Source organism: Falco cherrug, chromosome 8, assembly GCF_023634085.1.
Source record: "Falco cherrug isolate bFalChe1 chromosome 8, bFalChe1.pri, whole genome shotgun sequence".
Lineage (NCBI taxonomy): Eukaryota > Metazoa > Chordata > Aves > Falconiformes > Falconidae > Falco > Falco cherrug.
Window position 1 is genome coordinate 53,453,518 of NC_073704.1, and position 23,203 is coordinate 53,476,720.

The 23,203-nt window shown below is 53.4% G+C and overlaps 2 protein-coding genes across 10 annotated transcripts; one reads left to right on the plus strand and one right to left on the minus strand.

The window, feature by feature from the left end:
• LOC114015890 (uncharacterized) lies at positions 1-6,923 on the minus strand. The gene is made up of 2 exons (XM_027805587.2): positions 6,790-6,923; positions 1-1,689 (listed from the first exon to the last, which is right to left on the minus strand). Exon 2 carries the CDS (start codon positions 1,009-1,011, stop codon positions 1-3), a length of 1,011 nt encoding a protein of 336 aa, XP_027661388.2. The 5' UTR covers positions 1,012-1,689; positions 6,790-6,923.
• Positions 239-22,336, plus strand: SH3TC2 (SH3 domain and tetratricopeptide repeats 2). 9 transcript variants are annotated; one of them, XM_027805584.2, is made up of 20 exons: positions 774-856; positions 2,141-2,290; positions 2,826-3,302; positions 6,757-6,876; positions 8,060-8,164; positions 8,439-8,566; positions 9,540-9,645; positions 10,000-10,143; positions 10,270-10,471; positions 11,120-11,193; positions 11,974-12,169; positions 13,204-13,340; positions 14,323-14,364; positions 14,468-16,171; positions 16,286-16,466; positions 17,983-18,133; positions 19,639-19,761; positions 20,316-20,466; positions 21,106-21,302; positions 21,662-22,336. In XM_027805584.2, the coding sequence occupies exons 3-20, from the start codon at positions 3,269-3,271 to the stop codon at positions 21,851-21,853; spliced, it is 3,987 nt and encodes a 1,328-aa protein (XP_027661385.1). In that variant the 5' UTR covers positions 774-856; positions 2,141-2,290; positions 2,826-3,268; the 3' UTR covers positions 21,854-22,336. The 9 variants fall into 9 exon arrangements, with proteins under 9 accessions (XP_027661386.1, XP_027661384.1, XP_027661385.1 ...); XM_027805585.1 differs by lacking the exons at positions 774-856; positions 2,141-2,290 and adding an exon at positions 239-317; XM_027805583.2 differs by lacking the exon at positions 2,141-2,290 and having other exon boundaries at positions 718-856.
• Positions 22,337-23,203: the final 867 nt, after the last annotated feature.

Below are 23,203 nucleotides of genomic sequence, written 5' to 3' on the forward strand. Positions count from 1 at the left end.
TTAAAAAAACAACCAAAAAAACCCCAAAAAAAGATCACTGTGTTTTTCTCTGCTTGCCCTGTTTGCAGAGTTTAGCCAGGGTGCACAAATACTGCTGGGTCCACAGATCTCTTGTTCTGTGTGTCTGTATTTGCATTCTGTCAGAGAAGGAGGGTGTTTCAGAGCTGAGCCTCTGCCACCTCCCCGGGATGCCCGTGCGGTGGGGCAGGTAAAGCCTCTCCCTGGGGCTTTGCTGTAGCAGAGGCAGTCGGTGCACTGTGAGGACGGAAGGTCGTGAGCTCCAAGGACACAGCACCAGGGCTGAGCGCAGGGGACAGGTGAGTCCGAGAGAGGCTGCTCATGCAAAGCAGCAGCTGCTTGCAACGGGAAGGAGCTGCGGCCGCTGCAGTCACGCTCAGGTTGAGCAGAGCCCTGAGCTGCTCCCTGACACCGTGCCCATGGGCAGCCTTGCTGCCCTTGACCGCAGGGCCCAGGCGAAGGTGGTGCCTGGGCATTCATGCTTCCCCTTGGGAGCCAGCAGCCTGCCAGCGTGCCGGGCTGTTTACAGCTTAACTCTGGGTAACTCATTGACCTCTCTGCTGGGAAGCGGAGGTTCCCAAGATGATAAGCTGCTCTTGGAAGAAATTCCTTTTCTTGTGCGAGGGAGTGGTGGCGCTGGGCACGCTCGCCCGCCTTGCAAACACGTACGCAGACCTGTGCACACGCACGGGAGCGCGCCGTGTCCCGGCGCCGGCAGCGTTCCCTTGGGGGACCTGGCTTGGAGAGGCTGGAGCTTTGTGGCCAAGAGTTCTCCAGGAGGAAAGCGGTGCTGGGGAGCAGAGCAAGGGGCCCCACACAGGCACGTGTGGAGGAGCAGGTCAGTACAGCTGCTTGCGCTGCTCTGCCCTTGCAGCCGCCGTGCTGGATCTCTTGCTGGGTGCCGGTTGCATGCCTGCGCCCTTCGTCCCCAGCTGAGCAAACACAGCCGGGACGGTGGTTGCAGGTGGCTGGAGCAGTCCGGTGCAGGGACATGGCTGCATAAATCCAGGTTGGGGCAGAGAGTTTGCATTTTTGGTCCCGGCAGAATTTGAGGCTCAGACGTAGTGGTGATGAGCATGCCAGGGAAATGGTTTGTTTTGGGTCTTTTGTACCCAGGAACCGATAGAAGAAGGACAGGAGAAATCACATCAGACATGCTGGAGTTAGGAAAGGGGATATTGTTGCAGGGAGGGGTGCTGCTGGATGACAGCCCTGGAGACCGACAGTGTCTGCAGCAGCTACATCCACCAGACAAAGACTGCCCGGACAGTCGCCCTGCCTCCTGGTTTTGTGCCCTGGGGAGGGAAGCGTGGCTGGCTGGTGCTCTGCAGAGGCTGCCCAGCTGGCATGGCTACACCAGGTTTGCAAAGGGAGCAGAGACTCTGGAGAGCCGGCACAGGCAGAGACCCCCAGCCAGCACAGGCTGAGACCCCTGGGAAATTGCTTCTGTACTTCTGACCAGGCTTTTCCAGTGAGGCCAGGCTGAGGGCTTCAGCAGCAGCAATGGGGGCTCTCCAGCGAAGATCCAGGGGTAGTAAGTAGCAGGGTAAGGAGTGAACGGGAGGTTTTTGCGTTGCTGGCCAAAAGGAAAATTCCATTTCAGGTCAAAGAAGAGGCTGATACCTTTGCTTGTAGAAGGATGGGTTTGGTCACTTAAGTTATCTAGGTAAACTTAAAAGCAAAAAGAAATTTTGAAACTACAAAGGAGGACATTTTTGTTTAGAAAATGAAACATAACGTACTGTTGATTTAAGAAAACATTTTCCCCTGGGTAGAATAATTTGACACTAATCAGTGAGCAGGTATTGCTGAAAACCAACATCATTCTGAGTGAAGCAAAAAGCTTTCTCTGAAAACACCTGCCCTGCTTGAGTGCTGACCACTTTGACAACATGGGCCCAAAACAGCAACATCTTTCCTGTAAAGATGGGCCTGACTCCATCACAGAAACTTGGGCTGTGTGCTCTGAGCACAGGCAGGCCGAAACCCGCACCTGGATCTGAATTCCCCCTCCAGTTCCTGCACCTTCAAAGCATCCTGTTGTCGACTGGGGGAGTTTTCTAAACGTGGAGCTTTCTAGCACAAGCATGCAACTGGAACAGACAGTGTGTCCTTGCCACAGGGAAAGCAGCACCGGCCTGTCCCAGCCGCTCACCTTCGTGCAGGTCTCCACGGCTGCGCAGCTTTGCATGGGAAACGTCAGCTTGACTTTAGCACACCAAGAGAGAGCTGCAGTGCTTTGCACCTTAATGTCTGGGGCTCAGGAGGGCAGGTGAGCTGCAACAAGGAGGATGAGAAAGACGGTGCCTTCTCCAGGCAACCCCAACATTTTGACATCTGGTTTCCCCTGATGAGGACTAGAAATCCCCACGCTTTAAACCATCTCCTGGGCAGACAGGCTGGTGCATTGCTCAGTGCAACCCTCCCTGCAAAGCCTTTTGGTTTGACTTCCCATTTGTTGTAAGTTTGCCAGCCAGCCCCATGAACATGGACTCCACCCTGCCACAGCCCATCCTGCAGCTAGCTACTCCTCGTGCTTTGCTTTAGAAGTGTTGCAGTGGTGCCAGGCAGCCCCCATCACAGCACAGGAATCTGGTGAGAAATTACGCACTGGAGTAATTACTCACTACTCTGGAGAAGCTGAAGGGAGCTGGGAGGACCAGCAATGCTCTTGCAGCACACCACAGCAAACAAGTCACTGCTGTGGTGGCACTGGCATTGAGTGGTTGCTGAAGTAAAAGTCTATCCTTGAAAGACCTCCCTATCTGTGACTTTTCTCCCCAGACATTTTGGGTTTTATGTTGCAGGAGCTGTGTTGCTCTTCCCCAGAGATGCTCTGCGGACATTCGCCATCCATAGCACAGTGAGGCCACACAGCCAGTCCTGAGTCCTGCTCCTGGAGGCTGGGCAAGGTCAGAGCATGTGAGCGAAGAGGGAATGTGATTCCATCCTGGGCTGCCCAAGGGATCCTGCACAGCACCCATTTCGGTCTCTCCTGGTGTTTGCATCTGTGGTCCAGACAATTGTGATCTCAGAGATGAGATGAGCCTTGCTAGCCTGAAAGTAGCCCACAGTGCCTGTGCTTGCAGAGGACTCACCTGTGGCTTGCCTGGACGCAGCTCTGCTCTGCTGAGGTTGGTGTGGAGCGGGCAGCACTGCCAGCTGCCTTCACTGTGAGACAGGGAGAGTGCTGGCTCGGCCGGGCAGGACGGTGGTCCAGGAACAGCTGCACAGCCACCCCGGATGGAGGATGCTGGATGAGCCCCAGCAGGCTGTCCTTGCAGGTGAGGCAGGTGCTTGCAGCAGTGTCAGCAATAGGGTTGTCTTTGGAGCTGGGGGGAGACCAGCGTTGAAGCTCTCTGCGGGGGCCAGCTGCAAGCTCGGGCAGGCTTTGCAGACTGTGGGGCTTCCCATGCCACGGCCAGTGGGAGGAATGAGAGGAATGTGCCATGTGGGCTGAGCAACATGCTCCCAAAGGCAAGGGTGAGAGCAGAGCCCAGGGCAGTGGTGGGGCCAGCACAGGGCAGCAATGCCAGCCAGCAGGATGAGACACGCCCCCCCCAGCTCTGTGGTCCCCAGCACAAGAAGGACATAGACCTGTTAGACAGCATCCAAAGGAGGGCCATGAAAATGACTGGAGGGCTGGAACACCTCTCCTAGGAGGAAAGTCTGAGAAGAGAAGGCTCTGGGGACACCTCATTGCAGCCTTTCAGTACCTAAAGGGGGCTTATAAGAAGGATGGAGAGGGGCTTTTTACTAGGGCCTGTAGTGACAGGGCAAGGGGCAAAGGTTTTAACCTAAAAGAGGATAGATTTAGATTAGATATAAGGAAGAAATTCTTCACTGTGAGGGTGGTGTTGCCCAGAGCAGCTGTGGATGCCCCATCCCTGGGATGCTCAAGGCCAGGCTGGACGAGGCTCTGAGCAACCTGCCCTGGTGGAAGGTGTCCCTGCCTGTGGCAGTAGGGTTGGAACAAGGTCTTTAAAGGTTTCTTGGGAGACTTCAACTTGCCAGATGTCTCTGGAACTACAGCACAGCAGAGAGGGAACAGTCCGGGGGTTCCCGGAGCATGTGGAAGAGAACTGCCTGACACGGCTGGCGGGGGAGCCAGCCAGGGACGGCACCTGCTGGAGCTGCTGTTTGTGAGGGGAGAAGGGCTGGGGGGTGATGTGATGGCTGGAGGCCACCTCGGGCGCAGCGATCACAAAATGATGGAGTTTTCCATTCTCGGAGAAGGAGGGAGGTCAGCAGAACTGCCCCCTTGGACTTGTGGAGGGCAGACTGGGCTGTTGAGGAGCCTGGCTGACAGGGTCCCTGGGCAGGCAGCCCTGAAGGGCCAAGGGCTCCGGCAAGGCTGGACAGTCTTCAAGCAGGAGGTCTTCAAGGCGCAGGAGCAGGCTGTCCCCGTGTGCCGACAGATGAGCCGGCGGGGAAGACCAGCCTGGCTGAGCAGAGAGCTTGGGCTGGAACTCAGGGAGAAAAGGAGTTGATGTCCTTTGGAAGAGGGGGCAGGCAGCTCTGGACTACAGAGATGTAGCAGGGAGAAAATCAGAAGGGCCAAAGCCCAACTAGAACTTAATCTGACTACTGCCGTAAAAGACAATAAAAAATGTTTCTATAAATACATTAGCAACAAAAGGAGGGCTAAGGAGATTCTCTGTCCTTTATTGGATGCGGGGAGAAACAAGGGTGAGGAAAAGGCTGAGGTACTTAATGCCACCTTTGTCTGAGTCTTTAAGAGTAAGACCAGTTGTTCTCTGGGTCCCCAGCCCCCTGAGCTGGAAGACAGGGATGGGGAGCAGAATGAGAAGGAGAAATGGTCAGTGCCCTGCTGCACCACTCAGGCACACACAGGTCTCTGGGGCTGGATGGGATCCTCCCGAGGACACTGAGGGAGCTGGCACAAGGGCTCACCGAGGCACTTCCCATCGTTTGTCAGCGGCCCTGGCTGACTGGGGGGGTCCCAGCAGACTGGGGGTCAGCAAATGTGACCTACAAGAAGGGCTGCAAGGAGGATCTGGGCACCTACAGCCCTGTCAGCCTGACCTCGGTGCCGGGGAAGGTTACGGAGCGGATCATCTTGATGCCATCACGTGGCACATCCAGGGCAACCAGGGGATCAGGCCCGGCCAGCGTGGGTTTGTGAAAGGCAGGTCCTGCCTTAAGAGACGTTATCGCTCTCTACAGCTGCCTGAAAGGAGGTTGTAGGCAGGTGGGGGTCGGTCTCTTCTCCCAGGGGAAAAGCAATAGGGTGAGAGGAAAGGGCCTCAAGTTGCACCGGGGGAGGTTTAGATTGGGTGTTAGGAATAATTTCTTCACCGAAAGGGTTGTCAATCATTGGAACAGACTGCCCAGGGCAGTGGGTAAGTCACCATCCCTGAAGGTATTTAAAAGACATGTAGATGTGGCACTTAGGGACACGGTTTTGTGGTGGGCTTGGCAGTGCTGGGTTAACGGTTGGTCTTGATGTTTTTAAGGTCTTTTCTAATCTAAACGGTGCTATGATTCTAACCCAAACCATTCTCTGACGCTGTGCCCATCGCCCCCGCCTCGCCGGCAGACGGTGCCGGGTCAAAAGGCGCATTGTGCATTGTGGCTGGGGCTGGGGCTGGGACCGAGCCGCGGTGCCGGCCGGGCAGTGAGCAGCACGCTCGCCCTGCCCGCGCTGCGGCTTGCGGCTGGTGGTGTTGCTGGACACATGGGCTGCTGCTGGGGGACCCCCTGGCACCAGGAGCTGTCCCTGGGATGCACAGGTAAGCTGTCTGTGGGGATGCCATGGCCCTGGTCTGTCTGAGCAGGGCTGCGAAACCGGTGGCTGCAGTTCACCCCACTGCCGGGGCTGCTGGAGAGACTCCGGCGCTGAGCGCTGGCTCCCTATGGCTGCTTGCCTGCCTTTCCAGAGATGGTGCCTGGTGTTCCCTCCTCTTGCTGGACGCTTGCTGTGTCACTAGATTTGGGTGCGTGGGGAACAAGGCAGGGCATTTTGGGCGGGGAGGGAAGAGGATGACTCAGAGAGTTGGTTTATTCCCACACTTTTGTTGGCTTTTCAGGAACCCCCTTGCCACCCCTGTTCTGCTGCCACTGCTGCCCAGGAGCACCCCAAGCATCGCAAAGCTCGCAGAGCCCATGGGGTGCTGCCAGACCCCAAGGCACAATTCTTATACCGGCATGCCTAAATGAGCTAATGGGGCTGTGCTAACGAGCTGGAGGAGGGAGGTGGCTCAGGGCCAGTGGCTGTAGCCACGTGTCCCTCGGGAGAGCAGGTGCCAGCGAGTGCCACCAATGCGTCAGCCCCAGCTGCCAGGAGTGTGGCCCCAAGAGCTGGGACCGCGCTGGGCTCTGGGCTGGGGCTGTTTCCTGCCCACTGTTACAAAATATTTCAGCACCGGGGAGGTAAATGAGTCACTGGCACGACTGGGAATGACTCCCCACCAGCAGTTTCAATTGGTCTCTTGAAAAAGTTCCCAGTTCCCTTTCTGAGCCTGGCCCAAACAAAAATAAATACTGAATCGGTGAGTGTGGTGGGGAGCAAATCCACTTCTTCTCTCACCCAAGCAAGCCCTGGCCCCTGCCTGGCTCTGCAGGGACCCACCAGCATGCTGTGTCATTCTGCTGGCAGAGGTGGCACGACCAGTGTCCGACCTGCCACCTCCTTCAGCACTTCATATAGAGACCTCTTGGGCAGGGAGCATCCTGCTGGGGATCCAAATGTCTCTCTCCACCACCCGTCTTCCCCAGGCGAAGAGTGTGAGTCCTGCTGCCCCCACTCACCTGTGCTCCTGCCCTGCTGGGACCACCTGCAGCACACCGCAGCCGAGCGCCGGGGAAAATGGTGGCAGGAGAAGACCATGGCATCAGGTACCTGTCCCTGGGGGAGGGGGACTGAGCCCCTGCCCATCGGGAGCTGCTGAACTCGGGGGAGCCCATCGGGATCTGCCGGGATGCAGGGAGGAGGGGATGGGAGGGAGGAGTGAAGCAAGCGGCAGGCGAGCCCAGCCCTGGCAGTTTAGCTTGCAGGTTTAGCTCTGCCTCTGGCTCGTTTCACTTCCCCGTCTCCGTTTCCCCCATGTGTGGAAGGGGACAGAGTTGCTGGATGAAGTCCTTTGTTAAGTGTGTTCAAATCAGCTGTTGAGAAATGTAGAGCCTTTTTTTTTTCGAAGAAAAGCTCATTCATTACATGTCCAGCCTTGGGCCATTCTTTCTACTGTTAACTATAAATAAGGTTTATAATTCTGCATGCAAATAACAGTTTATTTGACTGAGTGGCAAAGCTGTCTCAATAAAAAGAACTGCGGAGTATAGTTATGGTCACAGAAGTGACTTACAAAAGCCACTGCACGTTCCAGCTCCAGATCTCCGGGTACGTGTTTGTCTTACAAGTCCAATCTGATTACTGAAAAAAATTGGGTTTTAATCTTGTTATCCCTCCACAGCCAAATGCAGCTGTGGAAAAGCAAACTGGATTTTTATGTGCCTCAGCCTTCATTAACATAATTACCAGCTAAAGTTTCAGTTCCTGAATCCTTTATGGCAATAGTTGACCATGTGTGAAGCAGAGAGAATGCAGCTTGGATTTCAGATACTGACCAAAGCAGGCAAGGGAGAAAATCCCATTTTGACTGTCAAATTGATGAGCAAAGAGTTTTGTAAGCCCTCGGCTCTCCTGTGCTGAGGAAACACTCTTGTTCTGAGGTGTCCTCCAAAAACATCTCTGTGTCACGGAATTTTCCTTCTAGCAGATCTGCTCAGTGAGGGTCTGTCCCAAGAGCAAGGAGGGAAGGTCCCCTCACTTCAAAGCTACTCCAGCACTGGAAAGAAGCCAGTCATCAAGGCTATCATATAATTAGGACACAGCAGTCCCGTGGATCTTGCCTCCAACCCTGAGCATGATTTTAGGGTGATACCAGATTCACACAATCCCCAGCCAGATCTGCAGTGCAACCCACGTGCTTTGCTTTCAGATGGCGTGGTTAGGCAGAATATCCTAGACCTCTGTCACAAAATTTGACAGCAGCTCTTCCGTGTCCCTGCTCCTTGCTAGGTAAGGCTGGAGCATCAGAACCAAACAATTGTGCTACCAAAGCAGCAGAAGGCTCGCCGGACACCTCCTTGGTGCTGCTGGCTGTCGGGGAGAGCTTCCCACCAGGTAAGATGTTGTCTTTGGCATCACCCAGATTTCCAGTGGTTGAACGTAGCAAGGCCTGGCACCGCAGCTAACTGAGCCCCCATCACCTGTGGAGCTTCTCATCTTTGTTGCCGAAGGGGGGATGACAAGCTGGGTTTGTGTTCTTTGAACATCACAGCCAGGCGAGGGCTGGAGGCACTGGTGGGGCTGGCTGCAGGGAGGCAGTGCGGCAGAGGCAGCTCTGTGTGGCATGGAGCTCCTTCTCCCCCTTAACCCTGCACATGTCCTTTTCAAGAGATTTCGCTCTTCTTCTCCGTTGAAAGCCGCTCCTCCCGATGCCTCAATTCCCAGCTCCAGGAAGCAGCCAGAAAGAAGCTGTGGGCCCTGGAGAGTGATGACAAAGATGTCTGTGCCCTGTTCAAGGTAGGAGCCCCAGCCTGGCAGGGCAGAGCATATACTGGGATGCCTCTGGTGTAATGGGACACCAAACCCAGCTGAGAAAGAGAAGCTCCTCCAAGGCTGCTGCGGGGTATGTTCCTGCACACGGAGATTCTGTAGGGGACTGGAATGATGGTGGAAATGGGCTGGTAAGAGGTGAGAGGCAGATGCAAAGATGAGCGTCATGTCAGGAGCCTTATATTGGAGGATTCAAGTTGCCTGAGGGATCATGCAGATAGCCCTGGAGTGAGTCTAAATAGCCAGCATTTCACAGGGCCAGGATCACCAAAGCTCTGTACCAGACTCAGGTCCCCAGTGGAGGTGGCATCCCTGGACATGCATAGGGGTTCTCAGAGTGTTTGGCTTCATATAGAAAAATCACTACAGGTATAGAGATGTTTCCTGGATTGAACTCTCCTCCCCCGCTGGGTTTTAATGCCATAGGCCCTTAGGGCTCCCTGCAGAGCTTCCCAGAAGACCTGGAACAGCGCAGACATAGTAGTGCCAGCAATAGTGAAAGGAGAGCTTCTCCCTCGAGGCAAGCGGACTGCTTTCAGCCTCAAAGCTGCAGTTTGGAAGCTTTGCCTGTGCTGACTGAACATTAGCCCTCACGTGGTATGGTTCAGGTGTCTGGGTTTCAAAAGCACAGTGGTTCTGGTGTGCACCACAGGGGAAAAGATTTGGAGGAGATGATGGAGCTTCTTCACCCTCCCACTGCTGCACCATGGGGAGCTGTCACTGCGGGTGCTCCATCCCCCCTGGCTGAAGGACTCAGCTGGCTGGAGCACCCTGCCTTTAGCCCCAGGCAACCAACTCACACAGCTTCGGTCTCAACTATGCTGATAGATGAATGCCTAGTCTCATTCCAGCATCTAATATTATTCCCACACTGACAAAGGAGACCCCCTGTCACAGTCCCCAGGAGTGCCCTTAATCTTGCTTTGTCTTCTGTGTCTAGGAGCTGTCAGCCAGGCTGGTCTGTATGCAAGCACAGGAGGATCGGTTCCTCCTCACTTTCAAAACCCTAGAAGAAGTCTGGAAGTTTTCCACGTATCTGACTTTAGGTAATGTTTTCAAGGTGTGGGAGGTCTAAACAGACAGTATGAGAAGCATTTTTTGAGAAGGTACTCTTTGACACCAAAAAAACAGTGGTGTAACAGGGTGGGTAGTTGAAGAATATGAATTAGAAGACCTTGGTGTCCATCTACAGATTTATGAAACCACTACCCGGATCAGTGAAAGAGACCCAGGAGGGTGCCTTTGGGGTAATCCCTGTGTTGCATTTTGGGGTTGGAGGCAGAATTAGAGACTCTTGCCTCACAGTGTTTGCAGATGGCAGACTGGGAGGCATCCAAAGAGCACCTCATCGTGCCCAGTGAATGAAGGTGCTAACACTGCTTTACCTCTTGTTTTTTTAGGGTATGTGGGAAGCTGTCTGGAGCAGCTTCTCTTTGACCAGGACTATTGGCTGAACTGTGCTCTGATGGAGGACACAGAGATCAGAGTTACTGTGGATGAAGATCGCTTGGCCACTATATATATGGGTCTGCTGCTCCAGGAGGGTGAGAAGGGGCTGCATATATAGGGATTTCCTCCAAAACATCTCAGCAGGGCTGTGTTGTAGCCCCGTGCTGGGCTATGTCTTGCACTGATGTCATTGACCTGGGCATGACTCTTTCTCTCTGCAGGTAACTTTTTTTCCAGAGCTGTGCCTGGTGCCTGGCAGCCGGAGCAGAAGGGAGAGGAAGGCCTGCAGCTCTACAGGAATGAGCTGATCCATGTGAAGAATGTTGGAGAGGAGTCTAAGTGGGAAGGGATGTCCTTACTGACAGGTCAGCGAGGCCTGGTGCCTGTGACAGCTCTGGAGCCAATACCTCACCCATTTTACCAGTAAGTAGACTGGCCAATTAATAAGGCTCAATTAAAAAAAAATAGGGCTGGTCCTAATGCATGAGCTGGCACCCAGCCTGGGGTGAGAAACTGCTCTTGCCTCTGGCAATGGGCAAAAGCTACACAATTTTGCGAAGGTATAGATTATGCATCAAGACAACCACTGGAACCAATTCAAGGTCTGTTGATGGGACATGGCAAGGACATACTTCAGATATCATTCTTATATTGATTTAGGTCATACATGAGATTGTTTGTGATTTACAGGTGGTAACTGGGAGGAAAAGCATAGCCTGAGACTTAGGTAATGCCAGTCAAAGTGGGGCCTCACGCTGGACACCTGGCTGAGCCTCCACACTCACAGCTCCTCTTGGACTCACACGGTGAAACCCTCCTTACAGCCTGGCAAATTTATCTGGCTCTTACCATGTGGTGTCAGGCTGCCGTCGTGAGGTGCAAACTGCCCTCTGTGCCCAGTAGCACCATTACAGGGAATTACTGGACGGGTCGTTCTGGCCATGCTACGTAGCAGCTCTGGCACTCCCAGGGAGCAGAACATCTCTTCTGCTTGTGTGAAACCATCCCTGGTGCTGGCCTGAGGACAGGACTGCTCAGAGAGGACCAGTGTGGTTACCCTTTGCCTTGCAGGTGGTTCCTGAAGAATTATGCTGTGAGTTTTGGCATCTCCCAGGAGATCAGTGGGACGACCTCTCAGACAATTGGTGAGTGATACCTGTGTAAGGCAGCTGCCCTTCCCAGGGAAGGGCATGGCTCTTGCAAACCTGAGTTTGGCCACAAATGCCAAGTGCCCATCCCTTGTTCTGACAACAACACTCCATTGCAAGGTGCTCTAAGGGAATACTGCATCTTTGGACTCCTGCATGGAGAACAGAGCTTGCAAATTGCATGTTCTTAGAATGATGATCTGGGGAACACAGAGTACAGTGGGCAGCTGGTGGCATCCTTCTGCCACTGGGTTTTTCTGTTCTACTGCAATTTTACTTCTCCTTTAATTTTTTCAGGACTGAGGTTTTAAATAATTAGGCTCCCACTAGTGTGCATATGAAATCTGTACCCACCATTCACCTGTTAAGCCCAGGCCATTTGTGCCCAGACATGGGCACTGTTCAGAGCATGCTGGACATGGGGGGTCACACAGGTGAGAATTTGGTGCGTAGTGCGATGGACATTTCTAGCAGGGAGTTGAGACAGTGCAGGTTCTGTGAAGCTCTGTGTTTCCAGCCACCTTCCATACTGCAGCTCTCAGAGGTTTCAGTCTGGCTATGTGGTATTTATCCACGCCTCTTGTATATTTTGTTATAATCATCTTCTCGGGAAGAAATTGCAGGTATCTGAGTCTGAGAGCACAATAAATCTTAGGAGCCAGAGCGGCAGCCTTCTCAAGCTGAAATCATGGTCTCTCCTTGCCCAAATCTTTTCCAGTGAGGGAGTTTTAACAAGAGCCACACACTGAAACGCCCTTGTTTGTTTTGGTTTCCCAGTCAAAGGCAGGTGCACAGCCACAGAGGACCACAGAGGAGCAGCATGGGATGAACTGAGTTTCTCCAAAGGAGATGGCATAGAAGTCATTGGCTTCTTCATTCCAGGACTTCCATGGTTTGTGGGCAAATCCCTCAGCAGTGGGAGCATCGGCTTTGTCCCGACCCGATACATAAGTCCTGAGGCTTGCGAACCTCTGTAAGTTTACTGCTACTATCCAGATTAAACTAAACTTGGGAGAAAGTGAAGGGAAAACTCCAGGTCCCAACTCAACACTGCTATGTAGAGTCCAGGCTGGATAATTTTCTTTGCAAGGCCTTCATGGAGGATCCATTTGGGGTCTGCCAGCAGCCTTGGCCAGGCTCTGCTGCCAGCAGGGAGGAGTCCCTGCTCAGACAAAGCAATCATATTTCACTTGCCTCAGGTGCTTCTTGGAAAGGAAGAGATCTGGCCCTGGGCTAAACCTGGCTCTATGCTAAGGCAGCCCAGACATCTGTGTACAAGACAAGGTGGCTTCACAGTCCTGCCTAGAAGTGTTCTTGACTTTGTAGCTTTGTCTGAGGGGCTTGAGTCTGGCAAGGGTGGGGAGAGCAACGACTGCCGAGGAAACCAAGTCCTGCTTTGCTTCCTTCTGCCCCTTTGCTTTCTGTGGGATGTCGAGCTGGAACGACCACTGGCATCATTCCTTACTGAGCAGAACTAAACACCCTCCCAAGGATACAGACAGGAATTGTCTGGGGAGGGAGGGTGACACAACCCCACTCTGATGACCCAGGTAGTTGTCTTTGTTGATGACTTAAAGACATAGCTCCAGTTCAATATCCATCCAAAACCACTTCTCCTCCAAGAGTGTGTGGGAGGGAGAACAAGGTCTTAACCTGTTGCTAGGTCTGTTGGGCATTCCTGGATCAGGCTTACTCAAGGTAAGTCCTGGGCACTTTTCTCTGACACTACAGAGAACTCAGAGGAGATCAGATGATGCCCTGGCCTCAGAAAGGACTTCTGGAGACAAAAAAGACCAATAGGTTCCTCCTTCTGATATCCATTGGTTCTTCCATGGAGAACATGGATCTGAGAGCCCTCATGGGGAAGGTGTCCAGGCTTCTGAGCAGAGCTTTTCTGGTGGGGGAAAGAGGAGGGACAGGAAAGTCCATCTCATTCCACAGGACAGCTGTAGTGTCATGGGATGGGGAGACACTGACTGTTTTCTCCTGATGTCTGCCTCAACCCAGGGGAAAGGGCTTGGTGTTTCTGAGTGAAGAAGAAAAATCCCCGTTCCTGCGCATCCCCTGCAATGGTGGCGAGCAGCACTTCACCACCCTCCTCAGTGACCTGGCACGCACAGACATCACCTCCGTGTACCGGCTGGGTAAGTTTCCCCTCTCCTTATGTGCCCAATCCCCTGGCTCCCCATGGAGAGCAATGCTGGGCAGTGTCTAGATTGCTCCTTGCTCAGGGCTTTGCAACGGTAATAACTGCTGTGGTTGAGACAGCCTCCAAACCCTCTGCTCAGGCTGGTCATGGAGGCTGTAGATACCCTCAGGAGCTGGGCCCTGCCACACTCCAGTGTGTAGGGGTCTTTTCTGCTTCCAGGGCAGCTCCTCAGCTGTGCTTCACCCTGGCAGATGCTGCTCTCCACTGATCCTGGTTGTAGGTCCCTGCCTACAGCAGGTCCCTGCTGCTGTCTGACCTTCGGGTGTCTACCGAGGGGAATGCACAGCTAAAGTGGCAGGTGACATCATCTCCATGCCCGTAGCAGGAGCCAGGAGGGCACGGTTCCTGGGGGGTTTTCTCAGTTTCTCTGTGCTTGCTGTGTGGCTTTTGCACCATGTCTAATTCCTCTGTCTGTATTTCTTGCCTTCTCACTCCCTAGAAGCACAATGTGGCCGTGCAGGGCTGACCTTGGGATCTCCTAGGGTCCAGGGGACCTGCCAGGCCATCTGGCTCAGATGCAGTGAGCCTGAGGTAGAGCCTGTCAGAGATAACCACATACCTGAAACCTCTGAACAGACACAACAAGGATCTTAAGAGAGATAAAAACCTGATAAAACTCTACCCGTGCAAAATAAGACCTGCTTGTTCCCAGGTAACTATAATGTTACCGGTGCTCACCTCACCACTAGCTAAAACCTGTTGTCCATGGTCTTATAGAGAGCCCAGCCCCAGTAGACAGAGGGGTGAAACCGTAGCTGCATGTGGTGTCTGTGGCCAGAAGTAAGCTCGATCTCCATATACATGCCTGGGATTTAGCAGAGCATCAGAAAATCTCTCTGAGGTTTGAGCACTGTGTCTGCACGTTAGCACTGACCAAAGCTTTGGTCTTTTTGTTTTCTGTTTCTCTCTTTGTGTAGAAGGTTTTGAACCTACAGCCATGTTCCCGAAGGTGCCATCAGGTGAGTATGTGGGGGAGACAGAATGGGATGCTTTTAGGATGACTTCTGGGGGTGGATGTTGACGTGGGAAAACATCCCACGGTGGTTTGCCTGTCCCTTCCAGAGGCTGTTCTTCGTGGCTATAAAGATACCCAGCTGCTCCAGTCTTGGGAGGAAATAAATGACTTGGCTACAACTAGTACCTCCGAGCTGTCTAGCCCAGGGAGTGAATCAGCCCCTGCTACACTGGAAGATGTTCTCCTGGAGAAGCTGGATGATTTTGATGATCCCAAGTTTTTTATTGACCTGAATGCTGGACACATGGAAGATGCTGATGTGTTTGACCCCATATTGACCTTCCTTAACCAAGACAGTTATGTACCCAGTTTCCAGAGCCTCTATGATCTCAATTTTTCCTTCCTCAACTCCACTTTTTATGGTTTCTCTGATGAGGATGAGCTGGTCTTGTACCTAGAGACGTCCAGGAACTGGGCCAAGAGGACTCATTCAGTGTGGGCTCATGTCAGGCTCTGTTTCCTCTTGGGTAAGCTCTGCATCAAAAAGGTCAAGTTCTCTCAGGCTCGAGTCTACTTTGAGGAAGCCATGAGTGTCATGGACAGGGGCTTTGGGGACCTGCCCCTGCTGGCTGCCTTGCATGTGAACCTTGCCTCTGTTTACTTGAAACAGAACATGAAGCCCAAGTTCTCCTCCCTACTGGGAAAAATGGTGGCCTTGCTTGTCTGCCTGCCTGGCCGCTCTTTCAGCTCTGAGAATGAGCTGGAAGTCATGATGTACATCCTGAGGGAAGCCGTTGCTGTGGGTAATGCTCCCTTGGAGGCACGGGTCTGCTTCCTTATTGTCAAGCTCTTCCTACAACTGGGCAAAACCGATGAAGTGCTGCCCTTTACTGAGCATCTTCAATGTCTCACCGCCACTTTACTCAGCACGGACACTAGTTCTGTGCCGCTGGATGCCACCCCCATCTTGAGCTACCTGTATGAGAAGAAGTACTTGCCAAATATCGCACTGGCCTCCGCCAGGTTGTTTGTTCCCAGTGGCATCAAGGGGGCACCAACACCTATTTGGAAAGCTGGCTTCATCCTCCAAAATGCATCCAAACTCCTGGGAAGCAAACCGGAGAGGAGCAGCATCCCAGCACTGGCTTGTTTCTATCTCAAGCAAGCACTGCATTTCTCCTGCGAGACCAAAGCTGTGCCCATGCAGAGGACGTTGTGTGCCATCTTGTCAAGGATGTACCTCCAGCATGGCGCGTTGGATGGGGCAGTTAGTTATGCAGCCACGGCTGTAACCCTCAGCAGACTGATGGGTGAGGAGGAGGCTTTCGAGTCTTCCCTCTCTTTGGCTTGGATGTATCTCCTGCACAGCCAGCCAGGCCCAGCTGCAGACATGATGTGGCAGCTCTTGCACTCTCTGCACAGGACGGACAGCGTGACTCAGGGTGGAGCGGTGCACAATCTCCTGGCCATTGCCCTCAAAGGGGAAGGGCAAGTGCAAAAAGCTGCAGAGAACTATCTCCATGCCCTGCACAAAGCCAAGGACACTGGGAACAAGAGGAACCAGGCTATTGCCCTGGCTAACCTGGGGCAGCTGAGCCTCTCGCGTGGGGCGAGCCAGCTGTCTGAGCTCTACCTGCTCCAGTCAGCTCAGCTCTACACTGAGCTCCAGAGCAGCGAAGACCTGGAGATGGAGTTGGTGCAGGTGCTGCTGTGGCTAGCGCAGGCCATGGTGAACAGCCAGAGGGTGGAAGGTGGCAAACTCTGTTACGAACTGGCATTAGTTTTTGCCCTGAAGTGGCATAACGTGAGGAGTGAGTACAGCTTTGCTGCCGGGAGCCAGGGCAGCCTTCACCTCTGTGCAGCACCCTGTCAGGTCCCTAACGCAGTCCCCTGATCTGTCCTTTTCCCTTCCCTGTGCCATGCAGGTCAGCTTCACATCACTGAGTGTCTCTGCCATTTCTACAGCAAAGTGTCCCCCAGTCTCCAGGCCTGCGTTACCTACCATGAGCATTGGGTATCTTTGGCACAACAGCTGCAGGACAGAGAGCTGGAAGGCAATGTCCTGCAGGCCCTCAGCCAGCTCTACCAGGCTTTGGGCACATCTGAGTAAGTCCTGTCTGTGGCTGTGAGATGCTGTTAGAGAGGGGTCCCTGCTCACCCAGGGCAAGAGCAGTGGCTTTCCTGGGGTGTCCCTGGGGTGAGAGAGGTGGGGAAGGTGTGTGGTAGCTCTAGCTGCCCTCAGGCAGGCTGCTGGTTAACCTGCTGCTGAGATAGATTTGCAAGCTGTTGCTGTGCGGTGTAAAGGGGAACGGTTCAATGTCAACCAGAGTGTTGCGACAGCTGGGACAAAACTGGGGTCTGGCCAAACACAGTTTTCCAGAGAGACATCCAGCCTTGATCAGAGGGGACCCAGCCACAGGGAATTCATCGCTTCCTTTGGAGGCTTATTCCAGTGATTAATCACCACCATTCACCAGTAAAAATAGGTTCCTTATCTGTTATTTGAATGTCTGGCTTCAGCCTCCAGCCGCTGAGTCTGCCCTTCCTATCCCTGCTGGAATATTTCCCCCGGGGAGGTATTTAAGACTCCGTATCAGCTCACCTTTCAATCTCCCACTTGACACATGCAGGTGACTGATTAGATTAGGTGGGAGAGGAGGGAAAGAGACTTGGACAGACCACAGACTTGCTTCGGTCTTTGAAGGCAAATGTGTCAAATGGCGGGGAGCTGGCTCCTGTGTCCTAGAAGGACAAATGGGCAGGGGCTGTCATTAACGCGGACGTTAACCTTCCCATGCTAGGTCGCAGTGAGTTCAGAGGGAAGGCATTTAGGAAGCAGACGCCTGTCATGTGAACAGTGCTATTTAAGATCACAAAGCACCCCACTCCCTGGACTCGAAGGACAGCCGGAGCCCCGTTGCCAGCAGGCGAGACACCAAGCAAACAAACATGCCCTGGGCACTGCCCAGTGCGCCCCTTGCCACAGCTGCCTTCTGCAGGCAGCACGTCCAACCGCCTGGCTCATCCTGCTGCTTGTCCCTTTGTCCTCTAGTGTCCAGGGGCTTGAAAGGGGCTATAAGGTCTTGCACATTTAGCCACAGATCTGCCTCCTTGGCTGCACTGAGGGACAAACAACGGGCAGTGATGTAGTTTGAGTGCCAGATGCTGTCTGGAAAATGAAGGTGAGAGCACTCCCTGCCTATGCTCCCGTGTGTAGCTGGGAGTGACTTAGTGTAGGGGCACAGACAGGGTTTGCAGATGACCTGGACAAAACCCTCTTTATCAGCTGAAACAAGCAGGAGTGAGGAGCAGCCCTTTTGGGAGCCGGCTACCTTGGGGCTGTGCCATGCACTGGGGTCCCAGGCTGGGCTGAGGTTGCCAGATGATACGCACACATGCACTTAGTATAGTGTCCTTAGTCTCCACTTAGCATGGAGATTTCCATGATTTTACCAGGACACATTACTCAGAACTGTGGCTGTCCATTTGTCTCTAACCTGTGGCAACTGTAGGAGGAGAAGATGGGTTTGCCAATGGGCAGGTGTTGTGATAGCTTTGCAGCTGATTGCTCAGGGGGTCCTGTGATTTGTCTGTAATGGCTTTTTGCCTGTTACCATCACAGGGCTTTGAGAAAGTCCCTGGACTGCACCAAGCAGAGTCTAAGGATCTTCATTGACCTTGAGGAGACTGTGAAAGCAGCAGAGGCCTGGCTGCAGGCAGGAAGGCTCTATTATCTTATGCAGGAAGATGAGCTGGTGGAAATGTACTTTCAGGTATGGAGAACGTGGCTGGTGCTGTCCCATTCCCACTCTGTCTAGCTGTATTCCCATCACAGCATCCTGGTAGGAGCCTTTTGGGGCTGGAGGACCTGGAAGGGAGAGTTATGAACAGTGTGAACCTGCTGCTAAAAGGAGGAGCTGTTGCCTTACACTTATGCACTACCTGGCACTAAATTTCTTATCTTCCTTTCCATACGCTGGGTTTAGAGGGTTCTTGGGTGAATGTAAGTGAATTTATTCAGTAAGAAAGTGATGCAGGGGTGCCAAAGGAAGGTAGAGGTGCCAGGTGACCATTTCCCATTGAAATACGCATAGATAAGGGGCAGGGTGCCAGGGAAGTGCTAGGAGATTTCTTGGAGTAGAAGGCTACTGCCTTATTTCCATCTGTAGCGTTATTTTAGCAGCTGAGCTGCGAAGTGGAAGAGCAGCTCATAAAATCTTAAGGCTCCCTCGTTCAGGGAGCAGCTTCTATTAAAAGATGGGAAATCCTTTCACGTGCCCAGAGTAAGCAGAGCAGAAGGCTGGTTGGGTCTGCTGGGGCTGCACTGCACTGGGGTATCCAGCAAAGCACCAGCTTGGACACATGTAGAGGGTGTTTTGGATCCTCACTCTCTTACCCAGAAGCATTTCTGAATTGGTGGGGCTGGGTGACTGAGGTACACAGTGGTGGGAACAAGTTGAGGAGCCTTTCCCATCAGTCACACCAGCATGCCCCTAAATCAGAGGGGTAGAGGCAGGGAGTTACTGGTACAGGGTGGCTGCTCAGGAACATGGGTGAATTGAATAGATGGCTTTGGTGTCAGCCTGGTTCCTGGTGTTCACAAGGGAGATCTGAGGCCCATAATAAGAAGCCATCATTGCCTCCCTGGTTCGTGGCTTCAGCAGGGAGGCAGGCGCTAAAGGAGGGATGTCCTCCCATTAAGAAGGGCCATAGATGCCACGTCTCAGCAGGGCTGAGTCACTGAGGGGCCCCTTCCCAGGCGAGGTCACTGGCAATGACAAATTGTCATGGTGTAAGGAACAACACATTATGGCTGGAAGGTGGCACCCGGGCCAAGTGCATAACTGGCACAAAACGGTCCTTTCCAGAAGTTAGCATACCTGCCCACCCTCCTGCTGGCTCTGCCCTTTCCCTGTGTAAGCTCTCCGTTCCCCTTGTCAATCTTCACGTTGGCTCCACCACACCAATGACAGATCAGGGCCGGAACAGCTGCTGGCCACACTGTCCCAACTCTAAATCCTGATGCCATTGGATATCCCAGCTGATCAGCTTGTCGCACTGACCCTGCACAAGAATGGATATCTGGCTCCTGGCTGCATCTTTACACACATCACTTGCAAATTCAGCACAACAGCCCCGTACACCTGCTGGCCAACCTGTCTCTGTGCTCTTTGGAGCAGGGGCTCATGTTTATGATGACTTGGTTTTATTTAATCACGCCAAAGTCTGTGCACAAATGTCTCTTTCCAAGTCTCACTGCAATTCCCTTTCCTTCTAGGCAGCCATTCAGACTGCTCTGAAATGGGATGACTTCTCCTTGGCCATGGATCTTTATGAAAAAGCAGGTGATACCTTTTTTAATGGCAGTCGAAACAGAGATCGAGCAGTGGAGTTTTATAGGGTACTGATCCCTCCAAACATTTCTGTCCTTGTGTCCCTGCAAGGTGATGGCCATGGGGAGCTTTGCCGCAGCGCTGGCTGCAGGCTGGAGGGATAGGGGGTGGTGAGGAATGGGGTGGTCTTGAGTGTGCCAAAGTGCAGACATTGCTGGAGGAGGGAAACCAGGAGTGCAGACATATTTTGCAATGGCTGCAGCTCACCACAGAGATCATTTGGGAGGTGGGAATAGGGTCTTTACATTACAAATGCTGGCAGTGTTAGGTGTGAGCTGGCTGCTCCCAGGGACGTGTGCTCAGAGTCAGAATTTCAGGCACCTAAGGAAGGGCAGAGATGTGAGGCTTAGATTTTGAGAACCATGCTCTGGGATGTGAAGCTCGTTTTCAAGGGAAATAAGGAGCTAGAACCTGAACCTGAACCTGCAGCACTCAACCACCACATTGTCTGCCTGCCACACCAAGTGCTTGGTCCATCTCCTGCTGCTCGGTCACCTCTCTGTGGGCAGTGCTGTACCAATACCTCCAGGAACAGCAAGGACTCACTGTTCTCTCTCCTCAGGGAGGAGCTGTGCCCTTGGCCAGGAAGCTAAAGGCCATTAAGACAGAGCTACGCCTGTTCAATAAGCTGGCAGAGCTGCAGATCGGGCTGCAGGGCTACGAGAAGGCACTGGAGTTTGCCACACTGGCAGCCAGGCTGAGCATCAGGGTCGGTAAGTGATGCACACCAGCAGGGTGTGGGCAGTTACTGGCTCCTGCAGATGAAGTTGCTTTTCTGGATGAGAACAGTGTGCATGTGAAAGGGAGATCTCCTGCTTTCGTAAGACTGCTGGACATATTCTTATCCTAAGTTGTATCATCTTTTTAAGGCCACTTCCCCTTTTAAGCTGCATGACAGCCACTTGGGAGTGCTCTGCAGTGGTAGTGGTGGGACCAGCTGGACAGAGGGCTGTTGCACAGGAGGTCTGATGAAGGCACGGGACTGAACAGTTCGTCTCTGCCCTGGCTCTTCTGATTAATTAATTCTTTCCCTTTACAGAAATAGTTTGAATGGGCAAAATGCCAGAATAGGTGTCTGAGGTGGAACCAGTCTTGTAATAGCCCTGTCCAACACCCAAGACATACCCGGGCTGAATCATATACTCCCTGGGCAATCTCTCCAGCCTTGGTATCAGCAGCCCTGCCCATGGTTCTGTTTTCTCTGAACCATCTGCAAGCCCTGTTGTCTCCTTATGAAGATATTTGTGCCCCCAGGCTGTTGAGCAAATGCATCCCCAAGCAGCTCAGCACGCCAGGCAGGGGATGTATTGTGAACATGATGCAGGCTGACTGTATCAGCGACTCTTTTCCAGGAGATCAAATGCAAGAGCTGGTTGCATTCCACCGCCTGGCTACAGTCTACTATTTTCTGCACATGTATGAGATGGCAGAAGATTGCTACCTGAAGACGCTTGCGTTGCGCCCCCCCTTGCTGCAGTGCTCTGGAGAGGCCCTGTACTACTGCAAGGTGTATTGCCACCTTGGCAACCTGACCCTGCACAAACTGAAGGTAGAAAACCTTTCCATGATGCTGTGCTAAGCTCTCTGGTCTTGACAGAGAGCTGGAGGTGGAGTATCACATCTGCTGGCAGAGCAGCCACACATGTAGGCAGCTGCATCCTGTGACTCTCCATCCTATCTGCAGCTTTAGAATAAATGCACACAATGCTGGCACAACCAGGTTTTGAAGGGGAAAGGCAATTTGGAAAGAAGTGCTGGCACTTAGCTGTGACTATATAGAGCCCATTTCAATGAAGTCAGGTGTCACTGGGTTCTGCCTGGAACCACCAGGCTCTGCTCCAGCTCCCTTACACCCTGTGACCTTCAATTAAACCACTTCCTAATGCCTGCCCTGTCCTTTATGCTTAGGATGAACAGGATGCAGCAGCCTACTTCCTCCTGGCCCTTGCTGCAGCGACCGAGCTGGGAGACCAGGAGCTGCAAGACCTCATTCGCAGCAAGCTGGGTGACATCCCTGGTGCCCCATGGGGTGCTGAGAGCACACCGGGCCATGCCACCTACCGGCCCAGGTGGCTGAGTGAAGGCGGCCACGTCGTCTGACTGACCCACCACCCTGGGGACTCCAGTGTGAGCCACCAAGCAGTGTTGTGCCGTGCCGCTGGCATGGGTCCACGTGCTCTCCAGAACAACCAGCCCAGGAGAGGTCCTGCACCACATCCCAAGGAGCTGGCAGTGTTTGGACGACTTGTCCCTGACAGGCAAGGGATGAAGCACTTGGGACCCTGCCCTCATTTTCTGGGAGCGGGGCTGTGCATCGCAGCCCAGGTGGCACATCGAGGATGGGCACCCAGGCAGGATGAGGGCCTGGCAGTGGTGCTGGAGCAATGCAGTGCAGCGGGCCTGAGCGACAGATGGCATTTCAGGAGTGCGGCTGTCTTGTGCAGGACAGGAACAGAAACAGGAGAATGCTGCCATGTGCCTGCCTGTGCCCCCAGCTGCCCCACACACCTCAGGTCCCATGGGGCAGCTCAGCCCGACCCAAATGTGTTTTAACTTGAATAGCAATTCCTTTATTTATTCCTATCTGGTTTTTGTCCTGTCTGCTCTGCAGAGGTCTGTGACCCATAGCCCTGTGAGCCTGGGGCCTCTTTGGTACAAAGCACCACTGAAGCTTTTGGCACGGAGAGGCAGAATTGGGGGAAGGAGGAGAAATGAAAGGGGCTGCTAAAGCCTCACCTGGGGACAAACCCCACATGCAGATGGACAGCTGCTTGGGGTTGGGGGGCAGAGCCCACCCTCACCCCAGCCCTGCCGTTCAGCCTCAGGTCTCTGGAGCAGCTGGGGTGGCCTTTTCTGCCCCACAGCCCATGTGCACATTGAGCATCTAAAGCATGAGCATGCTGTGAGTTCTACACTGGGATAGAGCACTGGAACAGGCTGCCCAGGGGAGTGGTTGAGCCACCATCCCTGGAGGTATTTAAAAGAGGTAGACATGGTGCTTAGGGATGTTGGTTTAGTGGTGGACTTGGCAGTGCTAGGTTAATGTTGGACTTGATCTTAACGGTCTTTGCCAACCTAAACGATTCTATGAATCTATGATTCTAAGCGCCGTTGGTGCAGACCTGGCCCTTTGCAGCCTGGCACCCTCCCCAGCCACCCTTGTCCAGGCTGCAGAGCTCTGCAGGATGCGGGAGCACTGTGGAGCAGACGGTGAGGCTGGGTGCACTGGCCTGTGCTATGGCACACATCCAGCCCCCTGGGCAGGGGTGCTGATGGGATGCAGGGGGACGTTCAGTGGGGAGAAGCAGCTGCACTGCCTTTGCATGGGCCATTGGGAGCCCAAGGAGAAGCCGGCTGCTCGGCAGGCAGCAAGCTGCCTTCAAGTGCCCTGAGTTACATGGCTGGAGAAGAAGCAAAAAGTCCTCTGTGGAACAAGCAAGGGGAGCAGGG

Excerpts from the sequence above, each read along its gene's own strand:
- LOC114015890 (XM_027805587.2), bottom strand. The coding sequence starts at position 1,011 with ATGTCCCTGCACCGGACTGCTCCAGCCACCTGCAACCACCGTCCCGGC.
- SH3TC2 (XM_014280009.3), top strand. The coding sequence starts at position 5,717 with ATGGGCTGCTGCTGGGGGACCCCCTGGCACCAGGAGCTGTCCCTGGGA. Across the intron at positions 6,877-8,059 it reads GGAGAAGACCATGGCATCAG|GTAAGGCTGGAGCATCAGAA; the intron begins GTACCTGTCCCT and ends GCTCCTTGCTAG. Across the intron at positions 20,467-21,105 it reads CAGGCTGAGCATCAGGGTCG|GAGATCAAATGCAAGAGCTG; the intron begins GTAAGTGATGCA and ends ACTCTTTTCCAG.